This window comes from Malaclemys terrapin, chromosome 1, assembly GCF_027887155.1.
Source record: "Malaclemys terrapin pileata isolate rMalTer1 chromosome 1, rMalTer1.hap1, whole genome shotgun sequence".
NCBI classification, from domain to species: Eukaryota; Metazoa; Chordata; order Testudines; family Emydidae; genus Malaclemys; species Malaclemys terrapin.
The window spans coordinates 330020147-330034234 of record NC_071505.1 but is presented as its reverse complement, the minus strand read 5'-3'; the positions used below and the strand labels follow the sequence as shown (position 1 = coordinate 330034234).

General features: G+C 45.8%; 1 protein-coding gene across 2 annotated transcripts in view; it reads left to right on the top strand.

Annotated features, from left to right (window-relative positions):
• Positions 1-14088, top strand: part of TMEM135 (transmembrane protein 135) — a 387359-nt gene that overhangs the window by 261752 nt on the left and 111519 nt on the right. The window contains exons 6-7 of one of the 2 annotated variants that reach the window (XM_054015686.1): positions 10527-10562; positions 10672-10718. In XM_054015686.1, coding sequence (XP_053871661.1) covers positions 10527-10562; positions 10672-10718 — 83 coding nt within the window. The remainder of the gene's footprint in view (positions 1-10526; positions 10563-10671; positions 10719-14088) is intronic. The other variant, XM_054015688.1, reaches the window with a different exon arrangement.

Sequence of the window (14088 nt, the reverse complement as noted above, 5' to 3'; positions counted from 1 at the left end):
GGATACATTCTGTAAAATATCTCCCTTGGGGTTACCTTATGTGTGAGACTTTGTCATCTTATTGTAAACATTCCAATTGCTCAGGCATAAAACATTGGTTAATGTTTGCAGCCCTGAATCACTCTCCCGTTGAAATTATTAATGTTGTGGTAGCTGCGGATATGTGAAAATGGATTTGCTCTTGCTGCTAAATCCTAGGCAATCTATGACTCTGGTCATAACCAAACTTTATAAATTGGAAGGGTTTTTCGTCCATTTCATTCAGGGATGCCATGTGTTTTGATTTAATTCCCACATCTTTCCCTTAAAAACAGTATCCAGAGAGGTGTTTGTTATTTTAAATAATATTCTAAAACCAATTTTTTCCCTTGTGGTTTAGAGGTTACTTCAGGCATCTCTGTGTGTGGGCATAGCTCATTTTGCAGTCCCACAACTATTTCTTTGTTTTGTTTGTTCACAAAATGAAGGAAACTTTTAAAATACAATCAGCTTATGTATAAAATGTAATCTAACATATTTATAAAACGTGTTTATCAAACATTTCTAAGTGCAGGTGCAGAGATAAAACACATTAATAGGACACAATGATCTTGAAATCTAGTCAGCTTTTTTTTAAAGAAATAGTTAAAAGTAGTTTCAGGGGATGCCTGTCCTACTAGAGTCCCTTGTCAATTTCAGGGTTTTTTTATGGTTCCTGTTTTAAAAAAATATTTTTCTGTCCCCCAATGCTCACAAACAAGTGAAACTAAGGGGCCTGACTTTGTAACCCTTTGGCTGAATCATACTTACTTATGTGAGTAACTTCATTAGGATCAGGATCAGTGAAATCAATTAAACACACAGTAAACAAAAAGGCATTTTTTTCCTCTAATTCCTTGTGATAATCTTCCCACGTTACTAAAAACATTAGTAGATATGTTTTCACACAGTGGCACCTTAGAGACTAACAAATTTATTAGAGCACAGACTAACACGGCTGCTACTCTGAAACTTTTCACACAGTGTGATTTTTGAGTTGATGATGTCCTCTTAATTAACAGCATATTTAAGATTTAGTGTGAAATCTGTCCCTATTGAAGTCAGTGGGAGTTTTGCCACCGATTTCAATAAGACCAGGATTTCCTCCTTACTGTAAGTCTACTACCAACTGATTAATGCAAACTATTTCTGTAAAATTGAGGAAGTTATTACTGTACATTTCCCTATCTACATATGTCCATTTTGGTATTTGCATCATAAGCTACTTTGCACAGAAATTTAGCCTTCAAAAGAAGGCTCCTCTTTGTAACTATATTTCAAATGAATAGGGGAAAGATCTGACCCATCAGGTTATAGCTTGGTTGCATAATAAATTGGGTATTGACTTCAATTACCTAAGTATTACAATATTTCTTGTGAATTAAGGGAGTTTTACTTTGGCTCCCAACTGCTTTATATTACGGTCTTTTGTAATTTAATCTCTTTTACGTCACTTTGTGCTTATTTCCCAAGGTGAGTGTGATAATGAGAGAGGAGTTTACTTTATGAAGCTGGCAAACTGTAAAGATTAGATTAGAACAGAATACTACGTGGAGGTGACCTAGAAGCAGATTTTCATAAAGGGGACTTTATATTTATTTGAAGTAATTTCACTACAGAATTTCAGTATAAATCGTCAGTGAAATAGTGCATATATACTAAAAATTTTCTCAGACAATGTAGGTGAAAATCAACAATGATATTTTAATCTAAAATCAGCAGAGTACTTCTAGACGATACAAACAGCAGTCTTTATCTAATGACATGCTCCCCTGTTGGCTGTTCGGGATCAAACAGACCTTGTAACAAACTGAACTGCTGCCAATATCATCACTGCTGCTAAAACAAAATAATTAACTTTTGCCAGCATGCTGAGCTACAACTGTGACAGCACATGTGGATGGAAATTCTGTATGGGACTATGCCGAGAGGTAGCAGTGAACATATGCTGGGGGAAGAAGCAGGTACTCACCAGAAGTGCAGTGTTTATATGTGCAACAGTAGTTTCATTAACTGCAGAAATGAAGTACTTTAGTCATAAATGTAAGTATGCTTCTGGTTTGAGCAGGCTAGTTACGAAACTGAAACAAATCCTTATCATTTTACCACACTATTTTATCGACAGTGTGACTTGAGATGTGGTACAAATTCTTTAGTTAAGAACACAACCCAAGCAAAGTCATAATGCAAATTAGAGAAGAAGACTAATAAGTTAGAAGATAGCTCACTACTCTACATTTTATAGTATCTTGGCCAGTCTAATTGATAGAAGTCCCAAGCAGTGGGGACTGCATGATTTCCGTTTTCCGGAGCTTAGTAGATTTCAGTTTTTCCTGATATTCAGCTTAATTTTCTCCTTTTTAAGTTTTATCACATTCTTCTAGTTCTTTGAGTGATTGCTCATGTGTTTTCCACAATAGGTGTGCATGCTCGCCACGTGCACCAGTGCTGGAAGTTTTTCCCCCAGCAGTACCCATAGGGGAGCGCCCTAGTGACCCCTGGAGTGGCGCCTCCATGGCGCGGTATAAGGGCGCTGCACGCTCCCCCCACCCTCAGTTCCTTCTTGCTGCCAGCGACGGTGCTTCGGAACTGCTCTGCTCCAGCTCTGCTGTAGCTCATCCCCAAAACTGCTTGTTTGTTCAGTGTATGGTACCTGTAGTTAGTTAGTTAGATTAGTTTAGCTAGAGCACCCGGGCCAGGGCATGCCCCAGGCCCCGAGTTTTAAGTCGTGCGACACTTGTGGGCAATCTATGCCAGTGAGTGATCTGCACGCAGACTGTTTATGCTGTTTGGGGAAAACCCATCTCAGCGATCGCTGCAAGATTTGCAAGTCATTTAAGCCTCGGACCAAGAAGAGAAAGGGATATCAGGCGCCGAGCTATTCTAATGGAGTGGGCGCTGACCCCGGTTCCGGCGCGCTACTCCAAGTCGGCACCAGGCACCACAGTGTTGATGCACGGTGACCCTTCGGCGCCATCGACTAGTCAGCATCGCTCCCTGTCCACGGGGCATGCCAAGAAGGCTAGGAAGAGGCCTTCTTTGTCACGGCACCTGAGTAAACGCAGGACAGAGGCTAAACCCATGTTGGGCAGTCCTCTATCCCCACTGACCTCTAGGCCTCCGACTCAAGTCGAGTGGAATAGCCCAGCCTATTCGGAGCAGGCCTTCCCGGATGTCTGGATGCCCTCCACACCAGAGGCCCTGCAGGCGGCCCGGGATGTTATGTCCATGCCGATACGAGGAGCACCGCCAATGTCGGCATCATGCTCCAGAGGCAAGCCACCGCTGGGATCTCCACAGTCACCCCTGGCTCGGTACTGGTCTCGGTCGAGGGAACGTTCCCGACGCCGTTTGCCACCCAGTGTCCATTCAGGGCAAAGTCCACGTGGATCACCCTCGACGCCCACCAGGCTGTCAGGTTGGGTTCCGTCTGACCAAGACTCTCAGCACCACTCCACCTTGAGGAGCGAACACCGACGGGACCGAGGCAGACAACGCCAAAAGTCCTCGTCTCGGAGGGGCTATCGCAGCCAGTCACGGCACGAACGTTGACGTAGTTCCCGTTTGTCGTCCCACTCCAGGACCCCGCCACAGCACTGCCTCCGCAGCCCCAGGCGTCAATCGTCAGCATTTCGCCGTCGTGGGTCCACCCGCCGGAGCCGATTACAGAGCAGCTGTTACGGTACCGGTCCTCCATGTCAGGAGCTACAACTAATCAGCTACAACTAATCAGGAAAGAGATCTTGGAGTCATCGTGGATAGTTCTCTGAAGATGCAGTGTGCAGCGGCAGTCAAAAAAGCAAACAGGATGTTAGGAATCATTCAAAAAGTGAGAGAATAAGAAGGAGAATATCTTATTGCCCTTATATAAATCCATGATACACCCACATCTTGAATGCTGCGTACAGATGTGGTCTCCTCATCTCAAAAAAGATATACTGGCATTAGAAAAAGTTCAGAAAAGGGCAACTAAAATGATTAAGAGTTTGGAATGGGTCCCAGATGAGGAGAGATTAGGACTTTTCAGCTTGGAAAAGAGGAGACTAAGGGGGGGGATATGATAGAGGTATATAAAATCATGAGTGGTGTGGAGAAAGTGAATAAGGAAAAGCTATTTACTTGTTTCCCTAATATAAGAACTGGGGGCCACCAAATGAAATTAATGGGCAGCAGGTTTAAAACAAATAAAAGGAATTTCTTCACGCAGCGCACAGTCAACCTGTGGAACTCCTTACCTAAGGAGGTTGTGAAGGCTAGGACTATAACAGGGTTTAAAAGAGAACTAGATAAATTCATGGAGGTTAAGTCCATTAATGGCTATTAGCCAGAATGGGTAAGGAATGGTGTCCCTAGCCTCTGTTTGTCAGAGGGTGGAGATGGACGGCAGGAGAGAGACCACTTGATCATTACCTGTTAGGTTCAGACCCTCTGGGGCACCTGGCATTGGCCACTGTCGGTAGACAGGATACTGGGCTGGATGGATCTTTTGTATGGCCGTTCTTATGTTCTTATGGGATCGCGGTCCCGTGGTAGGCATTGCTCCCGGCGTCGCCGCTCCTCCCGGTCCAGAGACAGTGGCAGGTTGTATGTCAGCCCAGCCTCCCTTCGTAGTTTTCCATCGATGGGCCAGGAAAGCCAGTCCGAACAGCTGGCTCCACCGGTGTCACAGCAGGTGCAGTGGCATCGGGCCCTGTGGCCGGCCCAATGGTACCAGTGGGCACCGTTGCCCCCGACGCAGCCCCCAGTGGGGGCTTGCTCAGTGACCGGAGCCTCAGAAGGACCATCGGCCTCCCTCTCCAAACCTCCAAGGAAGGAGTCGGTGAGACATACATCCTCAACACCATGCCAGGAGACCAACCAGGTGGTGGACCCTCCGGTGCCAGTGGACACACAAAGTACCGCGCCAGCTTCCTCCAATTATGGCCCCTCCTCCCTCCGTCCCACAGGAGGACTTTAGGACCCACCAAGAGCTCTTAAAAAGGGTGTCATCAAGCCTCCACCTCCAAGCAGAGGAGATGGAAGAGCCTCAGACTCCCTGTTTAATGTACTGTCCTCCTCGGCACCGGGCAGGGTGGCCTTGCCTCTCCACGAAGGGGTGGTGAAAATTTCAAATGCCCTGTGGCACACCCCAGCCTCATTGGCCCCCATCTCTAAGAGAGCGGAACGCAAGTATTTTGTACCCACCAAGGGGCATGAATACTTATACACCCACCCTGCTCTTAACTCCCTGGTGGTCAAATCGGTCAACCACGGAGTACATCAGGGTCAACCAGCCCATACCCCGAAAAATAAAGATTCAAGGAGGCTGGACTCATTTGGAAGAAAAATGTATTCGTCCTCGAGCTTCTAGTTACGGATGGCGAACCACCAGGCTCTCATGGGCCGGTATGAGTTCAATCTGTGGGGCTCCCTGCCCAAGTTCGAGGACTCCCTCCAGGAGTGTTACAGGAAGGAGTTCAAAATTCTGGTGGAGGAGGGCACAGCGGCTGCCAGGGCAACCCTGCAGGCAGCTTCAGATGCAGCGGACACGGCCACACGGTCCATGGTCTCCGCGGTGTCCATGAGAAGGGTGTCATGGCTCCTGTTCTCTAGGTTGTCCAGTAAGGCGCAGACCTCCCTGCAGGACCTCCCGTTTGACAACAAAGCTCTGTTTGCAGAACAAATGGATACAAAACTGTCTGGCCTGAAAGACTCCCGCACGAGTCTCCAGACTGAGTCTCTATGTGGGCTGACATACAACCTGCCACTGTCTCTGGACCGGGAGGAGCGGCAGCGCTGGGAGCAATCTGGCTCCAGCTAAACTTAAGTTCAAACCGCAGTAGACTCCCGTGCAGGCCACCCAGTCAAAGTACGAGACCGCTTATAAGAAGTCGCGGCACTATAAGAAGCGCCCACAGAGGCAGTCTCGGCCTCTCCCCCCCCCCCCCAGCCTGGGTCCTCCAAGGGCAAGCAAACGGGGAAAAGGCAGTTTTGACAGGACACCCAGGGGCGCCCTGCCAGTTCTCACCGGGGATCCACCCTCAGTGAAGCTTCCCTTCTCCAATCGGTTGTGTGCTTTCCTCCTGGAGTGGTCGCGGCTGACTTCGGACCAATGGGTCCTCAACACCATCTCCCGGGGCTACACCCTCCAGTTTACTTCCTCCCCGCCCAACCACCACCACCCCCAGCCCCTGTCCCTCCTGGGGGACCCCTCTGCTCGAGCAGGAGGTGGGCGGCTCCTGGGCCTAGGAGCAGTGGAAGCGGTACCGGGGGAGTTCAAAAACAAGGGGTACTACTCCCTCTATTTCCTTATCCCGAAGGCCAAAGGGGGGCTCAGGCCCATCTTGGACCTGCGAGGCCTGAACCAGTACATGGTGAAGCTCAAGTTCTGCATGGTCTCCCTGGCCTCCATCATCCCCTCCCTGGATCCCAGGGACTGGTACACCGCCCTCGATCTGCAGGACGCATACTTCCACATTCATATATTCGAGGGGCATAGATGCTTCCTCCATTTCACAGTTGGGCAGGAACACTACCAATTTACAGTCCTCCCGTTTGGCCTGTCCACTGCTCCCAGGGTATTCATGAAGTGTATGTCGGTGGTGGCGGCCTACCTCAGGCGCTGGGGGGGGGGCTAGATCTTCCCCTATCTGGACAACTAGTTGGTCAAGGGCAGCTACCGGTCGCAGGTGCAGGATCACGTGGCGCTCCTTCTGTCCACATGCACCATTTTGGGCCCGTTGGTGAACAACACCAAGTCCATGTTAGTCCCGGTACAACGCATAGAGTTTATTGGGGTGGTCAAGGTGCACTGGTGGCCATATCGGCCTTCCATCCGCTGGTGCAGGGCCATACGGTATTCTCCCATGCTATGACTGGCTGATTCCTTAAGGGGTTGGATCGTCTCTTCTCGTATGTTAGGCCCCCAGTCCCACAGTGGGACCTAAACCTGGTGTTGGCCCATCTCATGGGGCCCCTGTTTGAGTCTCTAGCCATATGCTCCTGGTCACACCTCTCGTGGAAGGTGGCCTTCATGGTTGCAATCACATCGGCTAGGCAGATCTCAGAACTCAGGGCTCTGACTTCCAAGCCCCCATACATGGTGTTTCATAATTATAAGGTCCAGCTCCCCCCACACCCTTTGTTCCTCCCGAAGGTGGTCTCCGCCTATCACATGGGTCAGAACATTTTTCTGCTGGTCCTCTGCCCCAAGCCCCATGCATCCAGTGAGGAGCCTCCACACGCTGGATGTGAGATGGGCTCTGACTTTTTACCTGGAGCAGACTAAGCTGTTCAGAAAGTCCTCACAACTGTTCATCGCCTCGGCAGAGCGCACGAAAAGTCGGCCAATCTCCACTCAGCGGCTCTCCAGATGGATCACCTCGTGCATCCGTACCTGTTACAACCTGGCGGGAATCCCTCCGCCACCAATTGTGAAGGCGCACTCAACTAGGGCGCAGACCTTGTTGGCTGCCTTTTTGGCCCATCTACCCATTCAGAACATGGTAGGGCTGCCAGGTGGTCTTCAGTTCACACGTTCACCTCGCATTATGCAATTGTCTCTCAGATCAGGGCAGACGCTGGGTTCGGCAGGGCCGTTCTCCGTCCCGAGAGTTTGTGAACTCCTTCCCACCCTCAACAGATATAGCTTGGAATCACCTATTGTGGAATACACATGAGCAATCAATCGAAGAAGAAAAGACAGTTACCTTTTCTGTAACTGGTGTTCTTCAAGATGCGTTGCTCATGTCTATTCCACATCCTGCCCTCCTTCCCCTCTGTCAGAGTTATCTGGCAAGAAGGAACTGAGGGTGGGGGGAGCACACAGCGCTCCTTATACCGCACCATAGCAGGGCCACTCCAGGGATCGCTAGGGTGCTCCTCTATGGGTACTGCTAGGGAAAAAACTTCCAGCACCGGTGCACGTGGCGAGCTTGCACACCTATTGTGAAATAGACATGAGCAACACATCTTGAAGAACACCAGTTACGGAAAAGGTCTTTTATACCTCCATGCAGCACCCTAACTCACTATTCTCCCTCTTATTTAGCTGTTTCAACCTCTTCTCTTGCTTCTTAAAAATATTCATAGCTCTAGGGTGAACCCCCCCCCCCCGCTGTCTACCCGCGATCCCTTCCCCCCCCCGAAAACCCCTTCCCCCTGCACACAGAGTTGGGCGTCCAAGCCCGCACATGGAGCTGATGGTCCGAGCTCCCACCGAGGCTCCCCAGCACCCGCCTGCCCGTGCACTTGGCTTCTCAACGCCCCCCTCTCCTCCCTGCATGCAGGTCAGGTCAGCTTGAGACCCTGCCCCTAGTCCACCCTCCACCGCAAGGCTGGCATTGTCACTTGCCCCCTCCCCCCACCTCCTACATGTTCCTCTGCATCCTGCTAGGGTTCCCACCCCATTTTTTTGGCAAAACTCTGCATTCGTCCCGTTTGCTCTTGCCAGCTGGTGATTAGTTAGCAGAGCAAACGGGACAAATGCCAAGTTTTGTCAAAAAAGTTAGGCCAGCCGGGACAGGGCCTAAAAAAGGGACTGTCTCGGCCAAAACGGGACGTATGCTCACCCTACATAGCTCCCTTCTGAAATCCCTGCAATTTGTCCATCTCTTTTGGATAACATTGTGTCCAAACATAATATTCTCTGTAAGTTTACCTGTTTTTAAATGGCAGCCATCAGCAGTGTTTGAGTGCCTCACGAGAAGTTTGCAATCCAGAAGAGGCCAGAAGTTCCTGGGGTGCAGAGGCACAGCACAAAACTTGCATCTCTAGGAGGCACAGGGAACTAAGCCATTTTTATGTCCTCCCAATTGTGGGCAATTACAGGGATCTGTGAGGGCTCCAGAGTATTGTATACATCCCTATAGGGCTGTCTAAGTTACAACGTCCTATGGTTGATAGTGTTGCCCAGGTTCCCCACAGTACTGTGTAATGCAGCCCTGCCCTTAGCATATACTGCAACCCTGCCTGTGCCCATGACATGCCCCCTATACTGGGGTTTGTGGCAGAAGCCTCATAGAACAGTGTAAACTGCTTTGTGCAAAGCCTACACGAGAGGGAATTCTTCCCTGGCTGGACATGGGACTCAACTCGCCCTTTTACAGTGACAGCGGACGGGAGAAAATCCCTCTTCTGTGGTGAAATCTTAGGGTACATCTACACTACAGGGGGGAGTTGATTTAAGATACGCAAATTCAGCTACGTGAATAGCGTAGCTGAATTCGATGTATCACAGCCGACTTACCCCGCTGTGAGGACGGCGGCAAAATCAACTTCTGCGGCTTTCTGTCGATGGCGCTTACTCCCACCTCCGCTGGTGGAGTAAGAGCGCCGATTCAGGGATCGATTGTCGCGTCCCAATGGGACGCCATAAATCGATCCCCGCGAGGTCGATTTCTACCCGCCGATTCAGGCGGGTAGTGTAGACCTAGCCTTAGCCCCGTTGCAGCCAATGGGCGTTTTGCCATTGACTTCCATGGACAAAGAATTTTGCTTCGAATGTCTAAAAGGCAATCCTGAATATTGTGTGCTGCTTCTGACAACCTTTAAAAGGAAACGAAAGAAAAATGTTTGGAAACTTGCTAATAAATTCCTCCTTAAACCCAATTTGCCTGAATAATAGTAAAAGTAATGTTTGTAAAGCACTTTAAAAATAAAATATGCTATACTAGCATAGTGAAAGTTTGGAAGCCGTATCCCTGTCATGTGGAAATGACTGGTAACAGTTCTAAATGCCAAATCTCAAGTGTTCCCACTAAAGTTCATTAAATGCTAAAAATGACTGTGGATTTTGCTATCCTAAGGTCAACATTCCTGTCTTAGTGGACACTCAGATGGAAATTAGATATTTTTTCCTTCCTCTGCTGACTATCTTAAAGAGTCGTCTAAAATGGCCCTGATGGAGAAACTAAGAGGAACAATAAGCAAAGTTATCAGGTCACTGGTGAAAGGCCTATAATAATTTAATGATATGCATTCACTTTCTCCCCTCATGTTACCATTTCAGTTTTATTTAATCTTTCCTTATAGAGTCTTCTAGGCCTTTAGTATATTTACATTAGGGTACTTTAAAAAGGGGGAAAGTTGTCTGTAAGTATTTGTAAGATATGTCTGAATAATTACACTGTATATACTGTGCTCTGTATTATTTCCAAATGAAAAACACTAAAAATGAAATGATAAAACTTCCAAATTCCTGTTTCTAGGGTGGTCTTGAAGGTGATGTTCTCAGACCAGTAAAAAAAATATTCTGCTCAGCTGTCCCCCACAGAGCTAAATTTATCTCTGTTCCATACAATCTTGGTATCCTTCCATTTGAGTGAATTGTAGAACATTTCATCCTATGGTTGGTTATGTGAAACTTTACATGAAGGAAATTAATCTCACATTATTTCAAACTCTGCCTCCTTTGCTGTTTTTGTCATTGCACCATCCTGACCTAGCTTTTATATTTTTATTTATTCATTTATAGAGGGCCTGAACTAAAAGCCTACTGAAATGATGATTATTTCTGTTGACTTCAATAGGCTTTGGATCAGGCCCATTCAACATGGAAAATTAAGGTAAACTTCACATTCTAATGTCTGTGAGGCCTCCTCTGATCCTAAACAGATTTAGATATAGAGTTAGTCTAACCTTCTTATGTAATAATGTTCTTTCTCCTTCTTATAGGTCCTTTTGTTCTGCATCACAGCTGCTCTGTTCATGTTCTTTTTCAGGTATGTTATGTTACTAGTATTTCTATTAATATTAAAGGATTACTTGAAACAGAAAATTTCCCACTTACTCATTTGATTCTGAGCTCAAGATACCACCACCTAGTATATTCTTGGAGCAGGCCTACTGGATAGATCTTAGTGCCACTTGCTGCTGTTAGTTCCAAAACTTAATGGTGCATGAAGACAAATTATCTAAAGAGTTTAGAAGAAAAGTGAGTTTATGAGGTGTGTGTCTATGTGTAAAATATATATATGTGTGTGTGTGTGTGTACACACACGTGCAGATAAATAGCTGTGGAACTTATTTAAACAAATGAAAACTGTGCTAAGGCAGCCATTGTAGGTATGAAACAGCTATATTCCATCCCAGTTGTTCTGAATGGTTTACTGATAGGAAGATAGTTGTTATTCTTTATAAGTAAATATTAGGAGCATATGAACTAATATATACAGCATGTATACTGATCATTTCAGTAACTGTAACATCACAATAAAAGAAGTGATTGTGAAATATCTTTGGAGTGCAGGTGTCCCTATTTGGTGTGCCTAATAGGAGTGTAGCTGCTTTTTAATTTGTTTTTACATACTTTATTATTATATATCAATTTGTATTCTTTTTAAAAATATGCAGTGTGTGGTTTTGGTTAGAAACTCATTTTAAAACATTCTTTTTCTTAGTTTGTAAGAAATGTATATTAAAAACGTGTAACTTTTCAGTACTTGAATTTTGTATATCAGTTTCCTAAAGTCATTCCATCCCTATACTTGGGTAGTCGTTCCTTAAAATAACGTATACCTACAACCTTTGTGTTAGAATTTTCTGGTAGAGGTCCTGAAGTTTCGCAACTGTGTTTTGTTTTGTTTTGTTTTATTTTATTTTTCATAATTACATAGCCATTGAATCACTTACAAATATTGGCTGAGAATATACTGTGGAGGGGGAAAACATCATTGTAAAAGCTTCTAAAAAGCATTCCTTTCCTCATCCACCACCCATTAAGATTCTGAAATGGCAGGTTCCTCTTTGTTTTGTTATGTGCTGCTCTCCTGAGTTGTGTTATGGCAGCATATGAATAGCCTGGGGGATTTCACTTGTAATGTTGATACTAGACACCTGTCTAGAGGAATTCTTATAAGAAAATCTAAAATGCTGGGTAATTTTGTGAAAGTTATGAATGCTGGTTATTTTAAAAGTTGCTAATTATTTGTTTGTTTCTGTGGTGGGGAACCAGTGATTTAAAGGGGAAATTAAAAGGTAAAATGAAAATTTAGTACAGCACATTAACCAGCTTATGTAGGGCATTTAGCACAGCAATATATTGTATGTTACCATTTAAAAATTCTCTTTGTTCTCTGTGAAATACTCTAATAAATTCTTGCTTAATCAAAGACATCACTGAATGTGTCATTCTGTAATACCACTGCTTTGAGAGTCCCTTGGATGGATACCAAAACTACCTTCTCTCTTCTAGTAGCCCAGTCACTTTAGGAAAGGATTGAAGCATACTAATGAGGCAGCATCCGGACATTTTACTATCTCTATTTATGCTATAGTAACATATGAATTGCCATACTGTGATCCAACTGGAACAATAACCTATCTTAGACCATGGCCAGAAGATTCTTCCAAGAAAGTACTGCTGTCCTTTGTGCAGTGTGGGATGAAAGATAAACCCAGAAGGAAGGCCAAGCTACAGGTCTGCTATGACATCTCTGCACCGCACATAGTGAGGGATGTAGATTTTAGAGCCTTGTGCAGTCACAGGTCCCTCAGAGGAGAATCCTGTGGGGCGTGGTTCACAATCTCTCTCCTTTTCTGCCGAACAGATTTCCTGCCTCCTCAAAAACAACTGGAATGGAAGGGCAACCCTGAGGAGCTAGACGGGGAGCCAGGACAATGCAATAAGGGTTCAGTCAGAGTACCTTCAAAGAAAAGAGAAAGGTGGTGCCCAAATGTTGGCCATGATTCCAGCCATGATCTAAGTACAGCTGCACCATATTTCCATCCTCTGCAAATAAGACTACAGATGGAGGATGTTGGTCTCAGTTCTGTTTCTGAGGATAAGAGTGAATGCAGTAATGGGCCCTCAAGCCCAGCCCTTTTTTCTTCTCTTGAACCAGGGTCTCTCCCAGTCTTTTTTCTCAATTAACCTGGCCCAAATGGGAAACCCCATGCAGCAGTCAACTTCAGAGTACGCTCTGGATCTGCAGGCCTGGAGTCATGTTTACAACAAGGGAGAAAATGGTTAGCCTAATGACTGCAGCAGAATCCCTCTGCTCCCAGATAGGACCTTTGCTCAGGACCGTGTCCTGTCACCCATCAGCGATAAATCTCTCAACCCCCAAGCTCCTTTTCCCAGGAGCCTCTGGAGGGAGCTTTGTGTAAAGCGCTACAAGGGCTGTCACAGGAAGAAAAGAAGACAAATCACATGGGGAATAGTCATTAAGTCTAGAGTTGGGCAATAGACCCCAGGGACTTTTACTGCATGCTATTCCTGATCACAAACAAATCTCCTGTTCCTGATGACAAACAAATCCAGCAGGAGCTCAACTTGGAATACCTCCAACAGATTCCCAGAAGATATCTAATCCAAGATGGGGACACCCAAATCTACTCAGACATTCATCACATAGAGGATTTTCCCATTGTCTATAGGGGGGCGTCTTCTCTATCCCCCTTTATTGATCCCATAGGAAAAACCTATGCTTTATTTTGGGACAACAGCATTTCCAATGCAGGTTTTTGGCCTCAGTTCTAGAATATCCCATTTGGTTAAGGTTGTCTTTTCCAGGGTCTACAAGACAAAAACAACTATTTATGTTGATAATATCAGAACTGTCTTCCTGTGGGAATAACAGCCTTATGAGGAAGATGGAAATCACATGCCTTATAAGAACAACAAGGAGTCTGGTGGCACCTTAAAGACTAACAGATTTATATGGGCATAAGCTTTCGTGAGTAAAAACCTCACTTCTTCGGATGCAAGTCTTTAAGGTGCCACCAGACTCCTTGTTGTTTTTGTAGATACAGACTAACACGGCTACCCCCTGATACTTAATGTCTTATAAGAGAGAATCTTCCAAGCAGCTACATGGTTCAGTTCACATATGCTCTTTGTTCAAGTTGAGCTTGGCTGATGCTGCCTTTGGGACAAAAGTGCTCCGATCTGTAGTCCTCCAGTAAAAGAGAAAAAAATCAATATCTATATGTAATCTTAATAAGGTTCTCTCTCTCCCTTGAGGCATCGTAATGAATCTCATCCCTATGATCTCATCGTAACGAATATGTGGTCGCTATTACATGAGAATAGGACATTTTTTCCATGTCTCCCTGAAAATTTCCTTTCTCAGCACAATGAATTTCAAAGAT